Source organism: Salvelinus fontinalis, chromosome 27 (assembly GCF_029448725.1).
Source record: "Salvelinus fontinalis isolate EN_2023a chromosome 27, ASM2944872v1, whole genome shotgun sequence".
Classification (NCBI taxonomy): Eukaryota; Metazoa; Chordata; class Actinopteri; order Salmoniformes; family Salmonidae; genus Salvelinus; species Salvelinus fontinalis.
The window spans coordinates 41,353,131-41,370,902 of NC_074691.1; the positions used below are offsets into that span (position 1 = coordinate 41,353,131).

The 17,772-nt window shown below is 44.2% G+C and overlaps 1 protein-coding gene across 1 annotated transcript in view; it reads right to left on the bottom strand.

Moving 5' to 3' along the window:
* Positions 1-17,772, bottom strand: part of LOC129825587 (sorting nexin-17) — an 81,737-nt gene that overhangs the window by 61,741 nt on the left and 2,224 nt on the right. Inside the window, exon 2 of the mRNA XM_055885788.1 lies at positions 4,591-4,665. Within this exon, the coding sequence (XP_055741763.1) occupies positions 4,591-4,665 (75 nt within the window). The remainder of the gene's footprint in view (positions 1-4,590; positions 4,666-17,772) is intronic.

Sequence of the window (17,772 nt, forward strand, 5' to 3'; positions counted from 1 at the left end):
CAGATGATACAGCTACTGTAGCAGTGGCCAGATGATACAGCTGTCAGATGTCACAGCTACTGTAGCAGTGGCCAGATGTCACAGCTACTGTAGCAGTGGCCAGATGATACAGCTACTGTAGCAGTGGCCAGATGATACAGCTGTCAGATGTCACAACTACTGTAGCAGTGGTCAGATGATACAGCTACTGTAGCAGTGGCCAGATGATACAGCTACTGTAGCAGTGGCCAGATGATACAGCTACTGTAGCAGTGGTCAGATGATACAGCTACTGTAGCAGTGGCCAGATGATACAGCTACTGTAGCAGTGGCCAGATGATACAGCTGTCAGATGATACAGCTACTGTAGCAGTGGCCAGATACAGCTACTGTAGCAGTGGCCAGATGTCACAGCTACTGTAGCAGTGGCCAGATGATACAGCTACTGTAGCAGTGGTCAGATGATACAGCTACTGTAACAGTGGTCAGATGATACAGCTACTGTAGCAGTGGTTAGATGATACAGCTACTGTAACAGTGGTCAGATGATACAGCTACTGTAGCAGTGGCCAGATGATACAGCTACTGTAGCAGTGGCCAGATGATACAGCTACTGTAGCAGTGGCCAGATGATACAGCTACTGTAGCAGTGGTCAGATGATACAGTGGCCAGATGATACAGCTACTGTAGCAGTGGCCAGATGATACAGCTACTGTAGCAGTGGCCAGATGATACAGCTGTCAGATGATACAGCTACTGTAGCAGTGGCCAGATGTCACAGCTACTGTAGCAGTGGCCAGATGATACAGCTACTGTAGCAGTGGCCAGATGATACAGCTACTGTAGCAGTGGCCAGATGTCACAGCTACTGTAGCAGTGGCCAGATGATACAGCTACTGTAGCAGTGGCCAGATGATACAGCTACTGTAGCAGTGGCCAGATGTCACAGCTACTGTAGCAGTGGCCAGATGTCACAGCTACTGTAGCAGTGGCCAGATGTCACAGCTACTGTAGCAGTGGCCAGATGTCACAGCTACTGTAGCAGTGGCCAGATGTCACAGCTACTGTAGCAGTGGTCAGATGATACAGCTACTGTAGCAGTGGTCAGATGATACAGCTACTGTAGCAGTGGTCAGATGTCACAGCTACTGTAGCAGTGGTCAGATGTCACAGCTACTGTAGCAGTGGTCAGATGTCACAGCTACTGTAGCAGTGGCCAGATGTCACAGCTACTGTAGCAGTGGCCAGATGATACAGCTACTGTAGCAGTGGCCAGATGATACAGCTACTGTAGCAGTGGCCAGATGATACAGCTACTGTAGCAGTGGTCAGATGATACAGCTACTGTAGCAGTGGCCAGATGATACAGCTACTGTAGCAGTGGCCAGATGATACAGCTGTCAGATGATACAGCTACTGTAGCAGTGGCCAGATACAGCTACTGTAGCAGTGGCCAGATGTCACAGCTACTGTAGCAGTGGCCAGATGTCACAGCTACTGTAGCAGTGGCCAGATGATACAGCTACTGTAGCAGTGGCCAGATGATACAGCTACTGTAGCAGTGGCCAGATGATACAGCTACTGTAGCAGTGGCCAGATGATACAGCTACTGTAGCAGTGGCCAGATGATACAGCTACTGTAGCAGTGGCCAGATGATACAGCTACTGTAGCAGTGGCCAGATGATACAGCTACTGTAGCAGTGGCCAGATGATACAGCTACTGTAGCAGTGGCCAGATGATACAGCTGTCAGATGTCACAGCTACTGTAGCAGTGGCCAGATGATACAGCTACTGTAGCAGTGGCCAGATGATACAGCTGTCAGATGTCACAGCTACTGTAGCAGTGGCCAGATGATACAGCTACTGTAGCAGTGGCCAGATGATACAGCTACTGTAGCAGTGGCCAGATGATACAGCTACTGTAGCAGTGGCCAGATGTCACAGCTACTGTAGCAGTGGCCAGATGATACAGCTACTGTAGCAGTGGCCAGATGATACAGCTACTGTAGCAGTGGCCAGATGATACAGCTGTCAGATGTCACAGCTACTGTAGCAGTGGCCAGATGATACAGCTACTGTAGCAGTGGCCAGATGATACAGCTGTCAGATGTCACAGCTACTGTAACAGTGGCCAGATGATACAGCTACTGTAGCAGTGGCCAGATGATACAGCTACTGTAGCAGTGGCCAGATGATACAGCTACTGTAGCAGTGGTCAGATGATACAGCTACTGTAGCAGTGGCCAGATGATACAGCTACTGTAGCAGTGGCCAGATGATACAGCTACTGTAGCAGTGGTCAGATGATACAGCTACTGTAGCAGTGGTCAGATGATACAGCTACTGTAGCAGTGGTCAGATGTCACAGCTACTGTAGCAGTGGCCAGATGTCACAGCTACTGTAGCAGTGGCCAGATGTCACAGCTACTGTAGCAGTGGCCAGATGATACAGCTACTGTAGCAGTGGCCAGATGATACAGCTACTGTAGCAGTGGCCAGATGATACAGCTACTGTAACAGTGGCCAGATGATACAGCTACTGTAGCAGTGGCCAGATGATACAGCTACTGTAGCAGTGGCCAGATGATACAGCTGTCAGATGATACAGCTACTGTAGCAGTGGTTAGATGATACAGCTACTGTAACAGTGGCCAGATGATACAGCTACTGTAGCAGTGACCAGATGTAGGAAGAGACCAGAGAATGCTAGTTAGCCCTTGTTCAGGCTACTACCCATTTGGTATCATAGCAACCTACATCTAAGACAAAGTCCTTCCTTATTAGGTCCTAAAAAGGACCTTTCAATTTCATGTTTCATTTCTTTTTCATACACATTATTTCTGGGCTAACAAGCTCTAGTTCCTCTGTAACATTTTCAGACTGACTGTAGGGAGTCCGTCTACAGTTTTCTCAACAGGTAAAAGAGAAGACAATTAACAAGCTCTAGTTCCTCTGTAACATTTTCAGACTGACTGTAGGGAGTCCGTCTACAGTTTCTCAACAGGTAAAAGAGAAGACAATTAACAAGCTCTAGTTCCTCTGTAACATTTTCAGACTGACTGTAGGGAGTCCGTCTACAGTTTCTCAACAGGTAAAAGAGAAGACAATTAACAAGCTCTAGTTCCTCTGTAACATTTTCAGACTGACTGTAGGGAGTCCGTCTACAGTTTCTCAACAGGTAAAAGAGAAGACAATTAACAAGCTCTAGTTCCTCTGTAACATTTTCAGACTGACTGTAGGGAGTCCGTCTACAGTTTCTCAACAGGTAAAAGAGAAGACAATTAACAAGCTCTAGTTCCTCTGTAACATTTTCAGACTGACTGTAGGGAGTCCGTCTACAGTTTCTCAACAGGTAAAAGAGAAGACAATTAACAAGCTCTAGTTCCTCTGTAACATTTTCAGACTGACTGTAGGGAGTCCGTCTACAGTTTCTCAACAGGTAAAAGAGAAGACAATTAACAAGCTCTAGTTCCTCTGTAACATTTTCAGACTGACTGTAGGGAGTCCGTCTACAGTTTTCTCAACAGGTAAAAGAGAAGACAATTAACAAGCTCTAGTTCCTCTGTAACATTTTCAGACTGACTGTAGGGAGTCCGTCTACAGTTTCTCAACAGGTAAAAGAGAAGACAATTAACAAGCTCTAGTTCCTCTGTAACATTTTCAGACTGACTGTAGGGAGTCCGTCTACAGTTTCTCAACAGGTAAAAGAGAAGACAATTAACAAGCTCTAGTTCCTCTGTAACATTTTCAGACTGACTGTAGGGAGTCCGTCTACAGTTTCTCAACAGGTAAAAGAGAAGACAATTAACAAGGTCTAGTTCCTCTGTAACATTTTCAGACTGACTGTAGGGAGTCCGTCTACAGTTTCTCAACAGGTAAAAGAGAAGACAATTAACAAGGTCAAGAAGAACATTCTTTCTGTGTCACGCCTACCACTTTTTAAACTCTAACCGCTTGGTTACGTATTCTAGCATGAACTAGCTTGAACACCCAGGCTCCAGGTTGGTTCTAGTTCAAGGCTGAATATCAAGCAGGACAGTTGTTCTGGTTCAAGGCTGAACATCGAGCAGAAGCAGTTGTAATAGTTAGAGACGTGAGGCCACGGTGAGGAAATGGCCGGTGACAGCGTTGAGGTGATGTTTTGACGTTCATAGCCGTGTTAACCCCTGGCCCTGACCATTGCTGACGTTTGGAGGTGGGGGGGCCCCCTTTGTCCAGCTCGATTGACGCTCCCACATAAAAGACCTGGGCCTTAATTGGTTTCAATTGAAGCCTTGGGCCTGCATTCACATGGGCTACGTTTACACAGGCAGCCCAATTCTGATCTTTTGCCCAATTATTGGCAAAAGAGCTGATCTGATTGGTCAAAAGATTAATTAGTAGGGAAAGATCAGAATTGGGCTGCCTGTGTAAAATCAGTCAAATCCTCTCAAGAGTATGATTGTTGATCTCAGGTCAGTTTTGCCTTATAGATCATAATGAATAAGATGACTTGCCTGGCTAGAGAAGTCGGGAATAATTCAGTCTGAGTCATCAGGCAATAAGATGACATGTTGAAGGGTTGATCTGGTCCTAGATTAGCACTCAGAGGAATATATTGTATTGTACCTGTTCGTGTAGTCCCAGGAGCTGACTGTAGCGAACCCGACAGTGGAGAACCCCGTTCACATGGATGTTGTAGGCCTGAAGGAGACATGTGGAGAGAGGAAGTAGTGAGTATAGCTTCTAACTGAGCTGGAAGACAACTCAAAAAGGGTCTGCCATGGTACGAAACAAAAAGGGTCTGCCATGGTACGAAACAAAAAGGGTCTGCCATGGTACGAAACAAAAAGGGTCTGCCATGGTACGAAACAAAAAGGGTCTGCCATGGTACGAAACAAAAAGGGTCTGCCCCGGTACAAAACAAAAAGGGTCTGCCCCGGTACAAAACAAAAAGGGTCTGCCCCGGTACAAAACAAAAAGGGTCTGCCCCGGTACAAAACAAAAAGGGTCTTCCCCGGTACAAAACAAAAAGGGTCTGCCCCGGTACGAAACAAAAAGGGTCTGCCCCGGTACGAAACAAAAAGGGTCTGCCATGATACGAAACAAAAAGGGTCTGCCATGATACGAAACAAAAAGGGTCTGCCCCGGTACGAAACAAAAAGGGTCTGCCATGGTACAAAAAGCCCCAGTCTCAAAGACTAGGATCGATGTGCAGACAGACAGTTAAATGTCAGGTGAACAGATAGACAGCCTGTTGTGGATCGATAGATTTGGCTGGGTGGAAAAATAAATAAAAATGGAGACTATGCCCAGCAAACGCTATGGAGACGTTTGCTGGGCAGTAATGATCTGTTCTAAATCAACATTTAGGACGTAAACTAACTAAGACATTTGTAAGTGATTGAGAGTTTGGAACCTCTCTACAAGACTTATCGACTTAGGGAGGAGAGAACTTGTTTATAGACCAAGAGTCAGAGTTTCACTTCTTATATCAAACAACAATTGAACTGCCTTGAAGTTCAATCAGCACTTCCTCCACACTAGGGTGGAGGAAGTGATGCTCGACTCGTACACTTCATTTTAATAATGGAAACTAGGCGGGCATCCGAAATGGCACCCTATTCCCTATTTTAGGGGCACTACTTTTAACTAAGGCCTGTAAAGGGGTCTGGTCAAAAGTAGTGCACTATATATGTAATAGGGTGCCATTTTGGACACAGCCTAAGCTTAATTTAGTGTTGCTGCTTTTAGCTAAAACAATACTTTTCACTTTCAATTACATTGTGGATACAAGTGCGAATACACACACACACTACATCTTTCATCCACACAGACAGTGTTTATATTATGCAGTGGCCAATAACACAGTGTTATGAATGAATGTTTCAATGCCAGAAGTTGACTTTTTGCTGAACTTCCCTGTTTGTTTTGACAAGAGCCATCATTGGCTCCTCCTACGCAACAGTAACAGTTTGGAATCAACAACAGACAGTCATGTGATTGAGGTGAGAAGTACGGTCCAACCACCGGCAGGGGAAGCTAATTCCAACCGTTATTTTTCCATTGTTGGAAGGCTTCAATAATATGATTTTTTTTTTTATTGGAGCACTGAACTGTTTGGTATGATAACAAACCACAGAGCCAACCCCCTGCCCTCTCCTTAGCCAACCCACCGCCCTCTCCTTAGCCAACCCACCGCCCTCTCCTTAGCCAACCCACCGCCCTCTCCTTAGCCAACCCACCGCCCTCTCCTTAGCCAACCCACCGCCCTCTCCTTAGCCAACCCACCGCCCTCTCCTTAGCCAACCCACCGCCCTCTCCTTAGCCAACCCACCGCCCTCTCCTTAGCCAACCCACCGCCCTCTCCTTAGCCAAAACATATCACAGGAATGCAATGCAGAGTCGTAAACAGACTGCCTCTGGCAGTGGTCAATTCAACAACACAGTCCGGAACTATACTGTGTATAAAATGAGAACAGACTTCTGTTCTGTGACTTGAGTCTGCACAGGGACCCTCGACCAGGCAAACTGGAGACCCAGGAACCCCCATAATATGTATATATAAAAATAAATAAAAATAAGTCATGTATTGTCAAATCAGGTGAATAAATGGCAGGTAGAAGTTAAACTTTAAAAAAGAGATTTGACAGACAGTGTCATTATTTTGACCTTCCCACAGTTCACTGGAAGAGGAAGTGTAATCTTTAACAGCCTATTAGCTAGAAAGGTAACATGGCAGCAGAAAACATTTTTCAGTTTTGAAGCTAATGTCCTGCAATTCTATGCATTTTGCCAAGCAGCTAGTTCTAGGCCCAGACTGTCTTCAGAAAGCAGCTGATCCTAGGCCCAGACTGTCTTCAGAAAGCAGCTGATCCTAGGCCCAGACTGTCTTCAGAAAGCAGCTGTTCCTAGGCCCAGACTGTCTTCAGAAAGCAGCTGATCCTAGGCCCAGACTGTCTTCAGAAAGCAGCTGATCCTAGGCCCAGACTGTCTTCAGAAAGCCGCTGATCCTAGTCCCAGACTGTCTTCAGAAAGCAGCTGATCCTAGGCCCAGACTGTCTTCAGAAAGCAGCTGATCCTAGGCCCAGACTAGACTGTCTTCAGAAAGCAGCTGTTCCTAGGCCCAGACTAGACTGTCTTCAGAAAGCAGCTGTTCCTAGGCCCAGACTGTCTTCAGAAAGCAGCTGTTCCTAGGCCCAGACTAGACTGTCTTCAGAAAGCAGCTGTTCCTAGGCCCAGACTAGACTGTCTTCAGAAAGCAGCTGTTCCTAGGCCCAGACTAGACTGTCTTCAGAAAGCAGCTGTTCCTAGGCCCAGACTAGACTGTCTTCAGAAAGCAGCTGTTCCTAGGCCCAGACTGTCTTCAGAAAGCAGCTGTTCCTAGGCCCAGACTGTCTTCAGAAAGCAGCTGTTCCTAGGCCCAGACTGTCTTCAGAAAGAAGCTGTTCCTAGGCCCAGACTGTCTTCAGAAAGCAGCTGATCCTAGGCCCAGACTGTCTTCAGAAAGCAGCTGATCCTAGGCCCAGACTGTCTTCAGAAAGCAGCTGTTCCTAGGCCCAGACTGTCTTCAGAAAGCAGCTGTTCCTAGGCCCAGACTGTCTTCAGAAAGCAGCTGTTCCTAGGCCCAGACTGTCTTCAGAAAGCAGCTGTTCCTAGGCCCAGACTGTCTAACTTGGTGATGATGAAAGATGGTTATCTGGTGCAGACTGTCAGTAAAAACAAATGACATTTATTTAGGCCTATGAGAAATGATTCATAAAAAAGCACACTGTCTAGAGGAGCAGTGTGTGTGTCTAGAGGAGCAGTGTGTGTGTCTAGAGGAGCAGTGTGTGTGTCTAGAGGAGCAGTGTGTGTGTCTAGAGGAGCAGTGTGTGTGTCTAGAGGAGCAGTGTGTGTGTCTAGAGGAGCAGTGTGTGTGTCTAGAGGAGCAGTGTGTGTCTAGAGGAGCAGTGTGTGTCTAGAGGAGCAGTGTGTGTGTCTAGAGGAGCAGTGTGTGTGTCTAGAGGAGCAGTGTGTGTGTCTAGAGGAGCAGTGTGTGTGTCTAGAGGAGCAGTGTGTGTGTCTAGAGGAGCAGTGTGTGTGTCTAGAGGAGCAGTGTGTGTCTAGAGGAGCAGTGTGTGTCTAGAGGAGCAGTGTGTGTGTCTAGAGGAGCAGTGTGTGTCTAGAGGAGCAGTGTGTGGTGTCTATAGAAGCAGTGTGTGTCTAGAGGAGCAGTGTTGGCCAGGGATAAGAGGAAGAACATTCATTGGCAGGAGGAGTTTCCTGTTTGAAAGTCAAAGACAAGAACGCTCAGTTAACACTTTGAACTATAGACTACACCATAGACTACACTGTAAACTACACTATAAAATATAGACTGTAAACTAGACTATATACTGTAAACTATAAACTACAGACTAAACTATTCTCCAGACTGTAAACTAGACTAAATTATAAACTATAGCCTGCAAACGAATTACCATAAGATTCCATCCGTCTGTTAACCTGCCAGTCTGTTCACTCACTAGCATGAATAGTTACAGTCAACAAGATGCCATGTCATCTATAGAAACATAAAAAAACCCTGTGTCTAATGATGCTGGTGGTTGCTTTCTCCAGGCTACAGCTGGAACTTACCCAAATCTAAAAAAAACACAGAAGCACCCTGTAGAATGAAAGAACAGCAAAATATGCACATGTAGGCAGAACTAAAAAATGTCCATACAGGAAGGATGACAAGACAAAAAAAGACAGTGTGCCCCCAAATGACACCCTAATCCTCTATGTAGTGCCCTGTGTTTGACCAGGGCCCCATAGGGTTTTGGTTAAAAGTAGTGCACTATTAAAAAGGGGACAGGGTGTCATTTAGGACACCGCCAAGAAAAAGCATGACATGTAACAAGGAAAACTAGGTCACTTGGTAAATATGTGGATACAGGGGATGATTTAATGCAATGCAAAACCTTCCCTTTAAAAAAAAGGGGATACTTCAGGATTTAGGCAACAAAGCGCTTTACTTCACAAGAGTCAGATGAACTAGCGGAGAGGATTTGTATGCCTCGTACGAAAAGGCAGGTTTAGCAAGCAAATGCTAACTAGCATTAGCGCATTGACTGAAAGTCTTGAGGCATCTGCTATAGCATGCTAAACGTAGCCAATGAAGATTTACATTTCTCTTAGCAACCTAATGCTTAGCAACCCAACTCTCCTTTAATAGTCCAACATAGTGGCAGATCTCTGAGAGGACTACCCTTATGGTGCAATTCTCATAAACCCAACGATTTGATGCAGAAATTGGACTAACGACTAAAAATGTTGTGACAACCCTAATAAATAATACCATTATAGACCATTGCATGGCAGCTATGTTTTTCAATCAAATTATTAGAAAACACATATATATATATATATATATATATATATATATATATATAGACATGTTGTGTGTCTGGATTAGTTAGAACCTTAGAGACCATAACACTGACACCACACTGACACCATAACACTGACACCACCGTTTCCTGGACACAGATTAAGCCTAAGAGAAGGACAAAGTGAATTGCTTTCAGTGGAGGACTGGCAATTTATTTTTCATCATTGGTTATTGGTTTTTGTAAAAGAAAAAACGTGATCCATTTAATAAACACTGAACAATTGATAACAGCGGCATCAACTGGTCAAACCGTGGTACTTACACACTACTTTATGGACGAAAAATTCAAGCGACTTCAATAGTGAGGAGGAGGAGCACCGCAGTCGTGTCCAAAAGTAATTTTGCCTTTCATTGTAGTCATTGAGCTCTGTAGAGTTGCTATTTTTCTTGAGTAAATTAACTTGTGACATTCCTGGATGACTCATTATATAAAAAGTAAGATTTTAATAAACAAATATGAGTCAGTTGAAAAAAAAAGTTTAAAAAGGTAGTATACATACAGTATAATAACTTGGATCCGTGCTAAGTAGTGATGATGTCCTACTCCACCATTGTCTTACCACATATCTCCAACCAGTCATGATTATTCAACAAAACAATAATTTCCCCTAAGTTTCTTTCCAGCAAATATATTAGTTACACGATTGTAGCAGAGGAGTTTTGAAGTTGAGGGTGCAGTATTTATTAAGTTTGGCAATTGAGGACGAAAACTAGCATAGTTCAGCTAGCCAGCTATACTGAACAAAAATATAAAAATGCAACAATTTCTAAAGATTTTTCTGAGTTACAGTTCATAGAAGGAAAAATCTGTCAATTTAAAGAAATAAAATTAGGACCTAATCTATGGGTTTCACATGACGGGGCAGGGGCACAGCCATGGGTGGGCCTGGGAGGGCATAGGCCCACCCACTGGGGAACCAGGCCCAGCCAATCAGAATGAGTTTTTCCCCTCACAAAGGGGCTTTATTACAGACAGAAATACTCCTCAGCACTCTTCCTATGATAACTTAGGTCACTAGTTAAATCCACTTCCAAAATCAGAGTAGATGAAGGGAAGGAGACGGGTTAAAGAAGGATTTTTAAGCCTTGAGACATGGATTGTGTACGTGTGCCATTCAGAGGGTGAATGGGCAAGAAAGGATTTAAGTGCCTTTGAACAGGATATGGTAGTAGGTGCCAGGCGCACCGGTTTGTGTGTGTCAAAAACTGCAACGCTGCTGAGTTTTTCACACTCAACACTTTCCTGTGTGAATCAAGAATGGTTCACCATCCGAAGGACATCCAGCCAACGTGACAAAACTGTGGGAAGTATTTGAGTCAACATGGGCCAGCATCCCTGAGTAACGCATTTCGACAGTTTGTAGAGTCCATGCCCCCGACAAATTGAGGCTGTTCTGAGGGCATAAGAGGGGGGAGTGTAACTCAATATTAGGAAGGTGTTCTTAATGTTTTGTACACGCAGTGTATTTAAGGAGAGTGAATCGATATCCAATACCGGAATCAGCTGTAACTGTCAACAGTAAAACAAAGCTTAAAACTACATTTGAGGGAACCCTGAATACAGTTCTTGACCTCTACTCCTCACTCGAGGTCGACCTCTACTCCTCACCACTCTGTGGCTATTTTCTCTGAGCGGGGGGGGGGGGGGGGGGGACTATTACCAAATTCACTGTGAATACATTACATCGTATGAATGAACAATACTCAAAGCCACAGCTTCATACTACTTATCAAACAGAGAACTGATTCTCTTTAAATGGCCATTGGGGCTTGATGTGGTGTGGTGGGTGTGGGGGGGGGGGGGGGGGGGGGGGTGTCTGTAGGCGTCTTTTTACTATTTGTGGATACCTAAAATCATTGTTAAGCAGACGTTTTGTTCAAGTCAGATGTTGAGTACTATAATTTATAGAATTAAAAAAAAAAACATTAAAAAAAAAAAAGAAAAGTCCAATTGAAAATAACTGATTGCACCCATATTGGCGATCTGAAAATTCTCAGAGTTCAAAATTACCTTTCAACAAAAGACATGTTTCAGGAATGTTTATTTTCTCCTGTTTCCTGTTTCCTGTTTCCTAATGACAGAAGTAACTTCAGAACAGTCGGAGATGGTGGGTGTTAAAATCCTGTTGTGCCCCCCCCCCCCTCACCACCAATATAGACCAAGAGGTTCAGAACTAGACGTTCATAGGAATTGCAGTCTTCAAAAAGTTACACAACACATGCAAGCTTATTGTGGCAATTAACAACACATTGAAGTCTACACCCAGTTCACTTTATGTTTTTCGGGAACAAGGTCACAAGCATGGAAACTAGTTGTTCTCAGAATGTGTTTATTGAACTAGCCTATGCCCAAAAGGATATTACTAGGTATTCACATTGGAATGTGATGTATGTCTAAAGAAAGAAGACACGTGGAGGGACAAGGCATTTATCTACATATACACTGGAACCTCACAGTAAGTATACCCAACAGATGATATCAAAGCATTTTCTATAAGACATGTTTCAATCTGCCACCCACTAAACAATACACACACACACACACTATCAATTACTGTACACACACTATCAATTACTGTACACAGTCTCCCTTCCACTCTGCACTAGTTCATCAGCATAGAAATACAGTGTGCTCGGAAAGTATTCAGACCCCTTGACTTTTTCCACTTTGTTACATTACAGCCTTATTCTAAAATGGATTACATCGTCTGTCCCCCTCAAATCTACACACACACACAATACCCCATAATGACGAAGTGAAAAGATGTTTAGATATTTCAGTAAAAAAAAAACGAAACTATCACATTTACATAAGTATTCAGACCCTTGACTCAGTACTTTTTTGAAACACCTTTAGCAGTGATTACAGCAGAGTCTTCTTGGCGCTACAAGCGCGGAACACCTGTATTTAAGGAGTTTCTCCTATTCTTCTCTGCAGATCCTCTCAAGCTCTGTCAGGTAGGATGGGGAGTGTCGCTGCACAGCTATTTCCAGGTCTCTCCAGTGATGTTCGATCGGGTTCAAGTCCGGGCTCTGGCTTGGTTACTGAAAGACATTCAGAGACTTGTCCCGAAGCCACTCCTGCTTTGTCTTGGCTGTGTGCTTAGGGTTGTTGTCCTGTTGGAAGGTGAACCTTTGCACCAGTCTGAGGTCCTGAGCAGGTTTTCATCAAGGATCTCTCTGTACTTTGCGCCGTTCTTCTTTCCCTCGATCCTGACTTGTTTTCCAGTCTCTGCCGCTGTAAAACATCCCCACAACATGATGCTGACAACACCATGCTTCACCGTAGGGATGGTGCCAGGTTTCCTCCAGACGGGACCCTTGGTTTTCAGGCCAAAGAGTTCAATCTTGGTTTTCATCAGACCAGAGAATCTTGTTTCTCATGGTCTGAGAGTCTTTAGGTGCATTTTGGCTAACTCCAAACAGGCTGTCATGTGCCTTTTACTGAGGAGTGGCTTCTGTCTGGCCACCCTACCATAAAGGCCTCATTGGTGGAGTGCTGCAGAGATGGTTGTCCTTCCCTGACCAATGCCCTTCTCCCCAGATTGCTCAGTTTGTCCGGGTGGCCAGCTCTAGGAAGAGTCTTGGCGGTTCCAAACTTCTTCCATTTAAGAATGATGGAGGCCACTGTGTTCTTGGGGACCTTCAACGCAGCAGACATTTTTTGGTACCCTGCCCCAAATCTGTGCCATGACACAATCCTGTCTCTGAGCTCTACGGAAAATTCCTCTGACCTCATGGCTTGGTTTTTGCTCTGACATGCACTGTCAACTGTGGGACCTTATATAGACAGGTGTGTGCCTTTACAAATCATGTCCAATTAATTGAATTTACCACAGGTGGACTCCAACAGGTCTGAATACCTATGTTGTTTATGTTTAATACATTTTCATTAAAAAAAAAAAATGTTTTAACTGTTTTGGCTTGGTCATTATGGGATTATGGGATTTTGGGTGTAGACTGTTAGAAAAAAAAATATTTAATCAATTTTAGAATAAGGCTGTAAAGTAACAAAACATGGAAAAAGTGAAAGGGTTTGAATAAATGCATTGTTTTAACCATAGTTCAGTACAGACCATATTAACTACACAGGAAGACTGTTGCCCGTTCCCAAACCACAGGAAGTGTGAACTGTCAAAGAAAGGTTTTTGCTCACAAAGGAATTCCGCCATTTAAAATGCAGTCTTTGTTTTCCTAAAGCCCCTGTACTGTGCTGTGTTATGTGTGGTGCGGACGCTGCAAATTCTGCTGGTTCCAAGGTACACAGACAATCCCTCAGTTTTAAAAGGGAAAATATATTTTGGTATTTGTTTCATTAGTCCACTGTTGATACAGTCCCAAAATGTTTTACATGTCAGCTATCAAGTTCTAGACTTAGAACTTTGAAAATCCAGAAAGTGGCACAGTATGATGTGTTTTGGAAGTGCATCAATAGTTCATTGAACATACAGTGGACTGACATGCGTCCCCAATGGCACCCTATTCCCTATATAGTGCACTACTTTAGACCAGAGCCCTATTCCCTTCATAGTGCACTACTTTAGACCAGAGCCCTATTCCCTTCATAGTGCACTACTTTAGACCAGGGCCCATAAGCACTCGATTCCCTACAGTGTTACTACTTTGAAAAAGCTGGAGCCCTACGGGCCCTGGTCAACAAAAGTAGTGCACTATAAAAGGGAATAGGGTGCCATTGGGGACTCAGACCAGTCTATTCCTGTTGCTCCGTTAAACACGCTACAGTCAGTGTCACAGTGACACAAAACTCACTGTAGTCAGACTACAGATAGGCCTCTACTACAAAGGAAACAGTTACAGTAAGACTGACTCCTTTAACGCCCCCCCACCCCCCAAAACCCTGCCTGAATTTTCCGCCATCTGCTGTTCTCTACACCCCCCCCCCCAAACACACACAGTGTTGAAAAAGTACTCATTCTTAAAATGTTAAATAAAATAAAAAAAATAATAATAATAAGACTTCCTTTCCATGAGATGCTGGTAAGTACTCTAAGTTGGTGCATTTCCTTAACGACAGTTAGCGTTACCCCTTGAACTTTGCTCTCTCTCGCTCTCCGCTACACTACGCACTCGTGGTTAATGGTTGAAACCTGTCTATCCGTGCCTCATCAGCAGCTGGAGACCTTTAATGACCTTTATAAAATCAGCAATCTTTACTCCAGTGTTGCTCCGTTCCCTCAGGTGTCAACAGACAGTCGTTTTGCTTCAGGCTACATCTGAGACAGTGACTGTGTATTTTCCTACTAGCACCAAGGGAACATTTTCTTACACTTCGATCACACCAACAGCGTCGTTGAATTTTTTTGGTACACCGGAATTACGTTAATTTCCAATGAAAACCATGCTTTTGCCTTGCAGCATTGCGTTGCAGAGGCAGTTGCAGTGCGTTCTGTGCGGTGCGTACATTAGGATTTATCAAACGTACGTGTCAAACGGCTTGACAGAAATAATAGCAGAAGATGACTGTTGAACTGTTACATTCATATCCAGATGATACTGCGTACTATTTTGCGCCACGATGATGTCGGTGTGAAGTGTTACTATGACTGTAATGTGGTTGTTTCACTTAGCTATCTTAAAAGGGATACTTCGTGATTTTGACAATGATGCCCTTTTATCTACTTCCCCAGAGTCAGATGAACTTGTGGATATTATTTTTATGGCTCTGTGTCCAGTATGAAGGAAGTTAGAGGTAGTTTCGCAAGCCAATGCTAACTAGCGTTAGCACAATGACTGGAAGTCTATGGGTATCTCATTACGCTAATGCTAGTTAGCAATTGCGCTAGCTAGCAACGTCCTTCAGACTGCATGTAGAGACAAAAAAAAAAATATGGTATGCACAAGTTCATCTGACTCTGGGGAAGTAGATAGCGATTTGTCGAGGTACATCCAGTTGAGAATAGCTAACATTACTCACTGGACCAGCCACTAGTTCATAGAATATCAGCTTGCAAATAACTATTCATTTTTCTGTAAAGTTACTCATGTTGTGGTGCCCAGTACCTGGATGTGCAAACTACAAGCACAGGCTGCTGGGGAAACATTTCATCAGTTACCTGCCGGCGATTATCCTCAGAGCCGACAGTGTCTAGGCGGCAATAAAGATGCTGCCTATGATGTGAATACTCTAGTGGAAAAAGATCTGAAATGTCCATGTTTGTAGACAGTGTAACGGATGTGAAATGGCTAGCTAGTTAGCGGGTACGCGCTAGTAGCGTTTCAATCAGTTACGTCACTTACTCTGAAACCTATTAGTAGTGTTGCACCTTGCTCTGCAGGGGCCGCGGCTTTTGTGGAGCGATGGGTAACGACGCTTCGTGGGTGACTGTTGTTGATGTGTGCAGAGCGTCCCTGGTTTGCGCCCGTGTCGGGGCGAGGGGACGGTTTAAAGTTATACTGTTACACCAGCACTTTCAGGCAGAGGATTTCAAAACAGACCTGAAGTCTCAACTGATGGGGTTGCCAGGTCGATGATTGTTAAAAAGGTGATGGGGTTGCCAGGTCGTTGATTGTTAAAAAGGTGATGGGGTTGCCAGGTCGATGATTGTTAAAAAGGTGATGGGGTTGCCAGGTCGTTGATTGTTAAAAAGGTGATGGGGTTGCCAGGTCGATGATTGTTAAAAAGGTGATGGGGTTGCCAGGTCGATGATTGTTAAAAAGGTGATGGGGTTGCCAGGTTGTTGATTGTTAAAAAGGTGATGGGGTTGCCAGGTCGATGATTGTTAAAAAGGTGATGGGGTTGCCAGGTCGATGATTGTTAAAAAGGTGATGGGGTTGCCAGGTCGATGATTGGTAAAAAGGTGATGGGGTTGCCAGGTCGTTGATTGTTAAAAAGGTGATGGGGTTGCCAGGTCGATGATTGTTAAAAAGGTGATGGGGTTGCCAGGTTGTTGATCGTTAAAAAGGTGAAGCTACTGTATGCCATCAATTTTCCCCTTCACTTCAAAAGGGGGAAAGGCATCCAATCAGCCAACAACGGCACAGCAGAAAATAAGTTGAGCAAAGGTAACACATACATACATATAAAAGAATATGATGTAAATTGTGTCTTTCCAATATATAACTTTTATAATTGAAAAAATAAACACACACGCACACAGTATAGATTGATAGATACACACAAGTCTGAATTAAAAAATATAAATATATATATATATGTCCTTTCTTCATGGAACACCATTGTCCACCACAATTGGCCTAGCGTCGTCCGGGTTAGGGAGGGTTTGGCCAGTAGGGATATCCTTGTCTCATCGCGCACCAGCGACTCCTGTGGCGGGCCAGGCGCAGTGCGCACTAACCAAGGGAGCCAGGTGCACGGTGTTTCCTCCGACACATTGGTGCGGCTGGCTTCTGGGTTGGAGGCGCGCTGTGTTAAGAAGCAGTGCAGCTTGGTTGGGTTGTGCTTCGGAGGACGCATGGCTTTCGTCCTTCGTCTACCCCGAGCCCGTACGGGAGTTGTAGCAATGAGACAAGATAGTAATTACTAACAATTGGATACCACAAAATTGGGGAGAAAAGGGGGTAAAATTAAAAAAAAAATATATATATATATATAAAAGAACACATTCTTATTTTCAATGACGGCCTAGGTGGGTTAACTACCTTGTTCAGGGGCAAAACGACAGATTTTCACCTTGTCAGCTCGGGGGATCCAATCTTGCAACCTTACAGTTAACTAGTCCAACGCAATAACGACCTGCCTCTCTCTTGTTGCACTCCACAAGGAGACTGCCTGTTACAGCGAATGCAGTAAGTTGCTAGCTAGCATTAAACTTATCTTATAAAAAACAATCAATCATAACCACTAGTTAACTACACATGGTTGATGATATTATCTAGCGTGTCCTGCGTTGCATATAATCTGACTGAGCATACAAGTATCTAAGTATCTGATTGAGCGGTGGTAGGCAGAAGCAGGCACGTAAACATTTTCAAACAGCACTTTCGTGCGTTTTGCCAGCAGCTCTTCGTTGTGCGTCAAGCATTTGCTGTTTATGACTTCAAGCCTATCAACTCCCGAGATGAGGCTGGTGTAACCGAAGTGAAATGGCTAGCTAGTTAGCGCGCGCTAATAGCGTTTCAAACATCACTCGCTCTGAGCCTTCTAGTAGTTGTTCCCCTTGCTCTGCATGGGTAACGCTGCTTCGATGGTGGCTGTTGTCGTTGTGTTGCTGGTTCGAGCCCAGGGAGGAGCGAGGAGAGGGACGGAAGCTATACTGTTACACTGGCAATACTAAAGTGCCTATAAGAACATCCAACAGTCAAAGGTTAATGAAATACAAATGGTATAGAGGGAAATAGTCCTATAATTCCTATAATAACTACAACCTAAAACTTCTTGACTGGGAATATTGAAGACTCATGTTAAAAGGAACCAC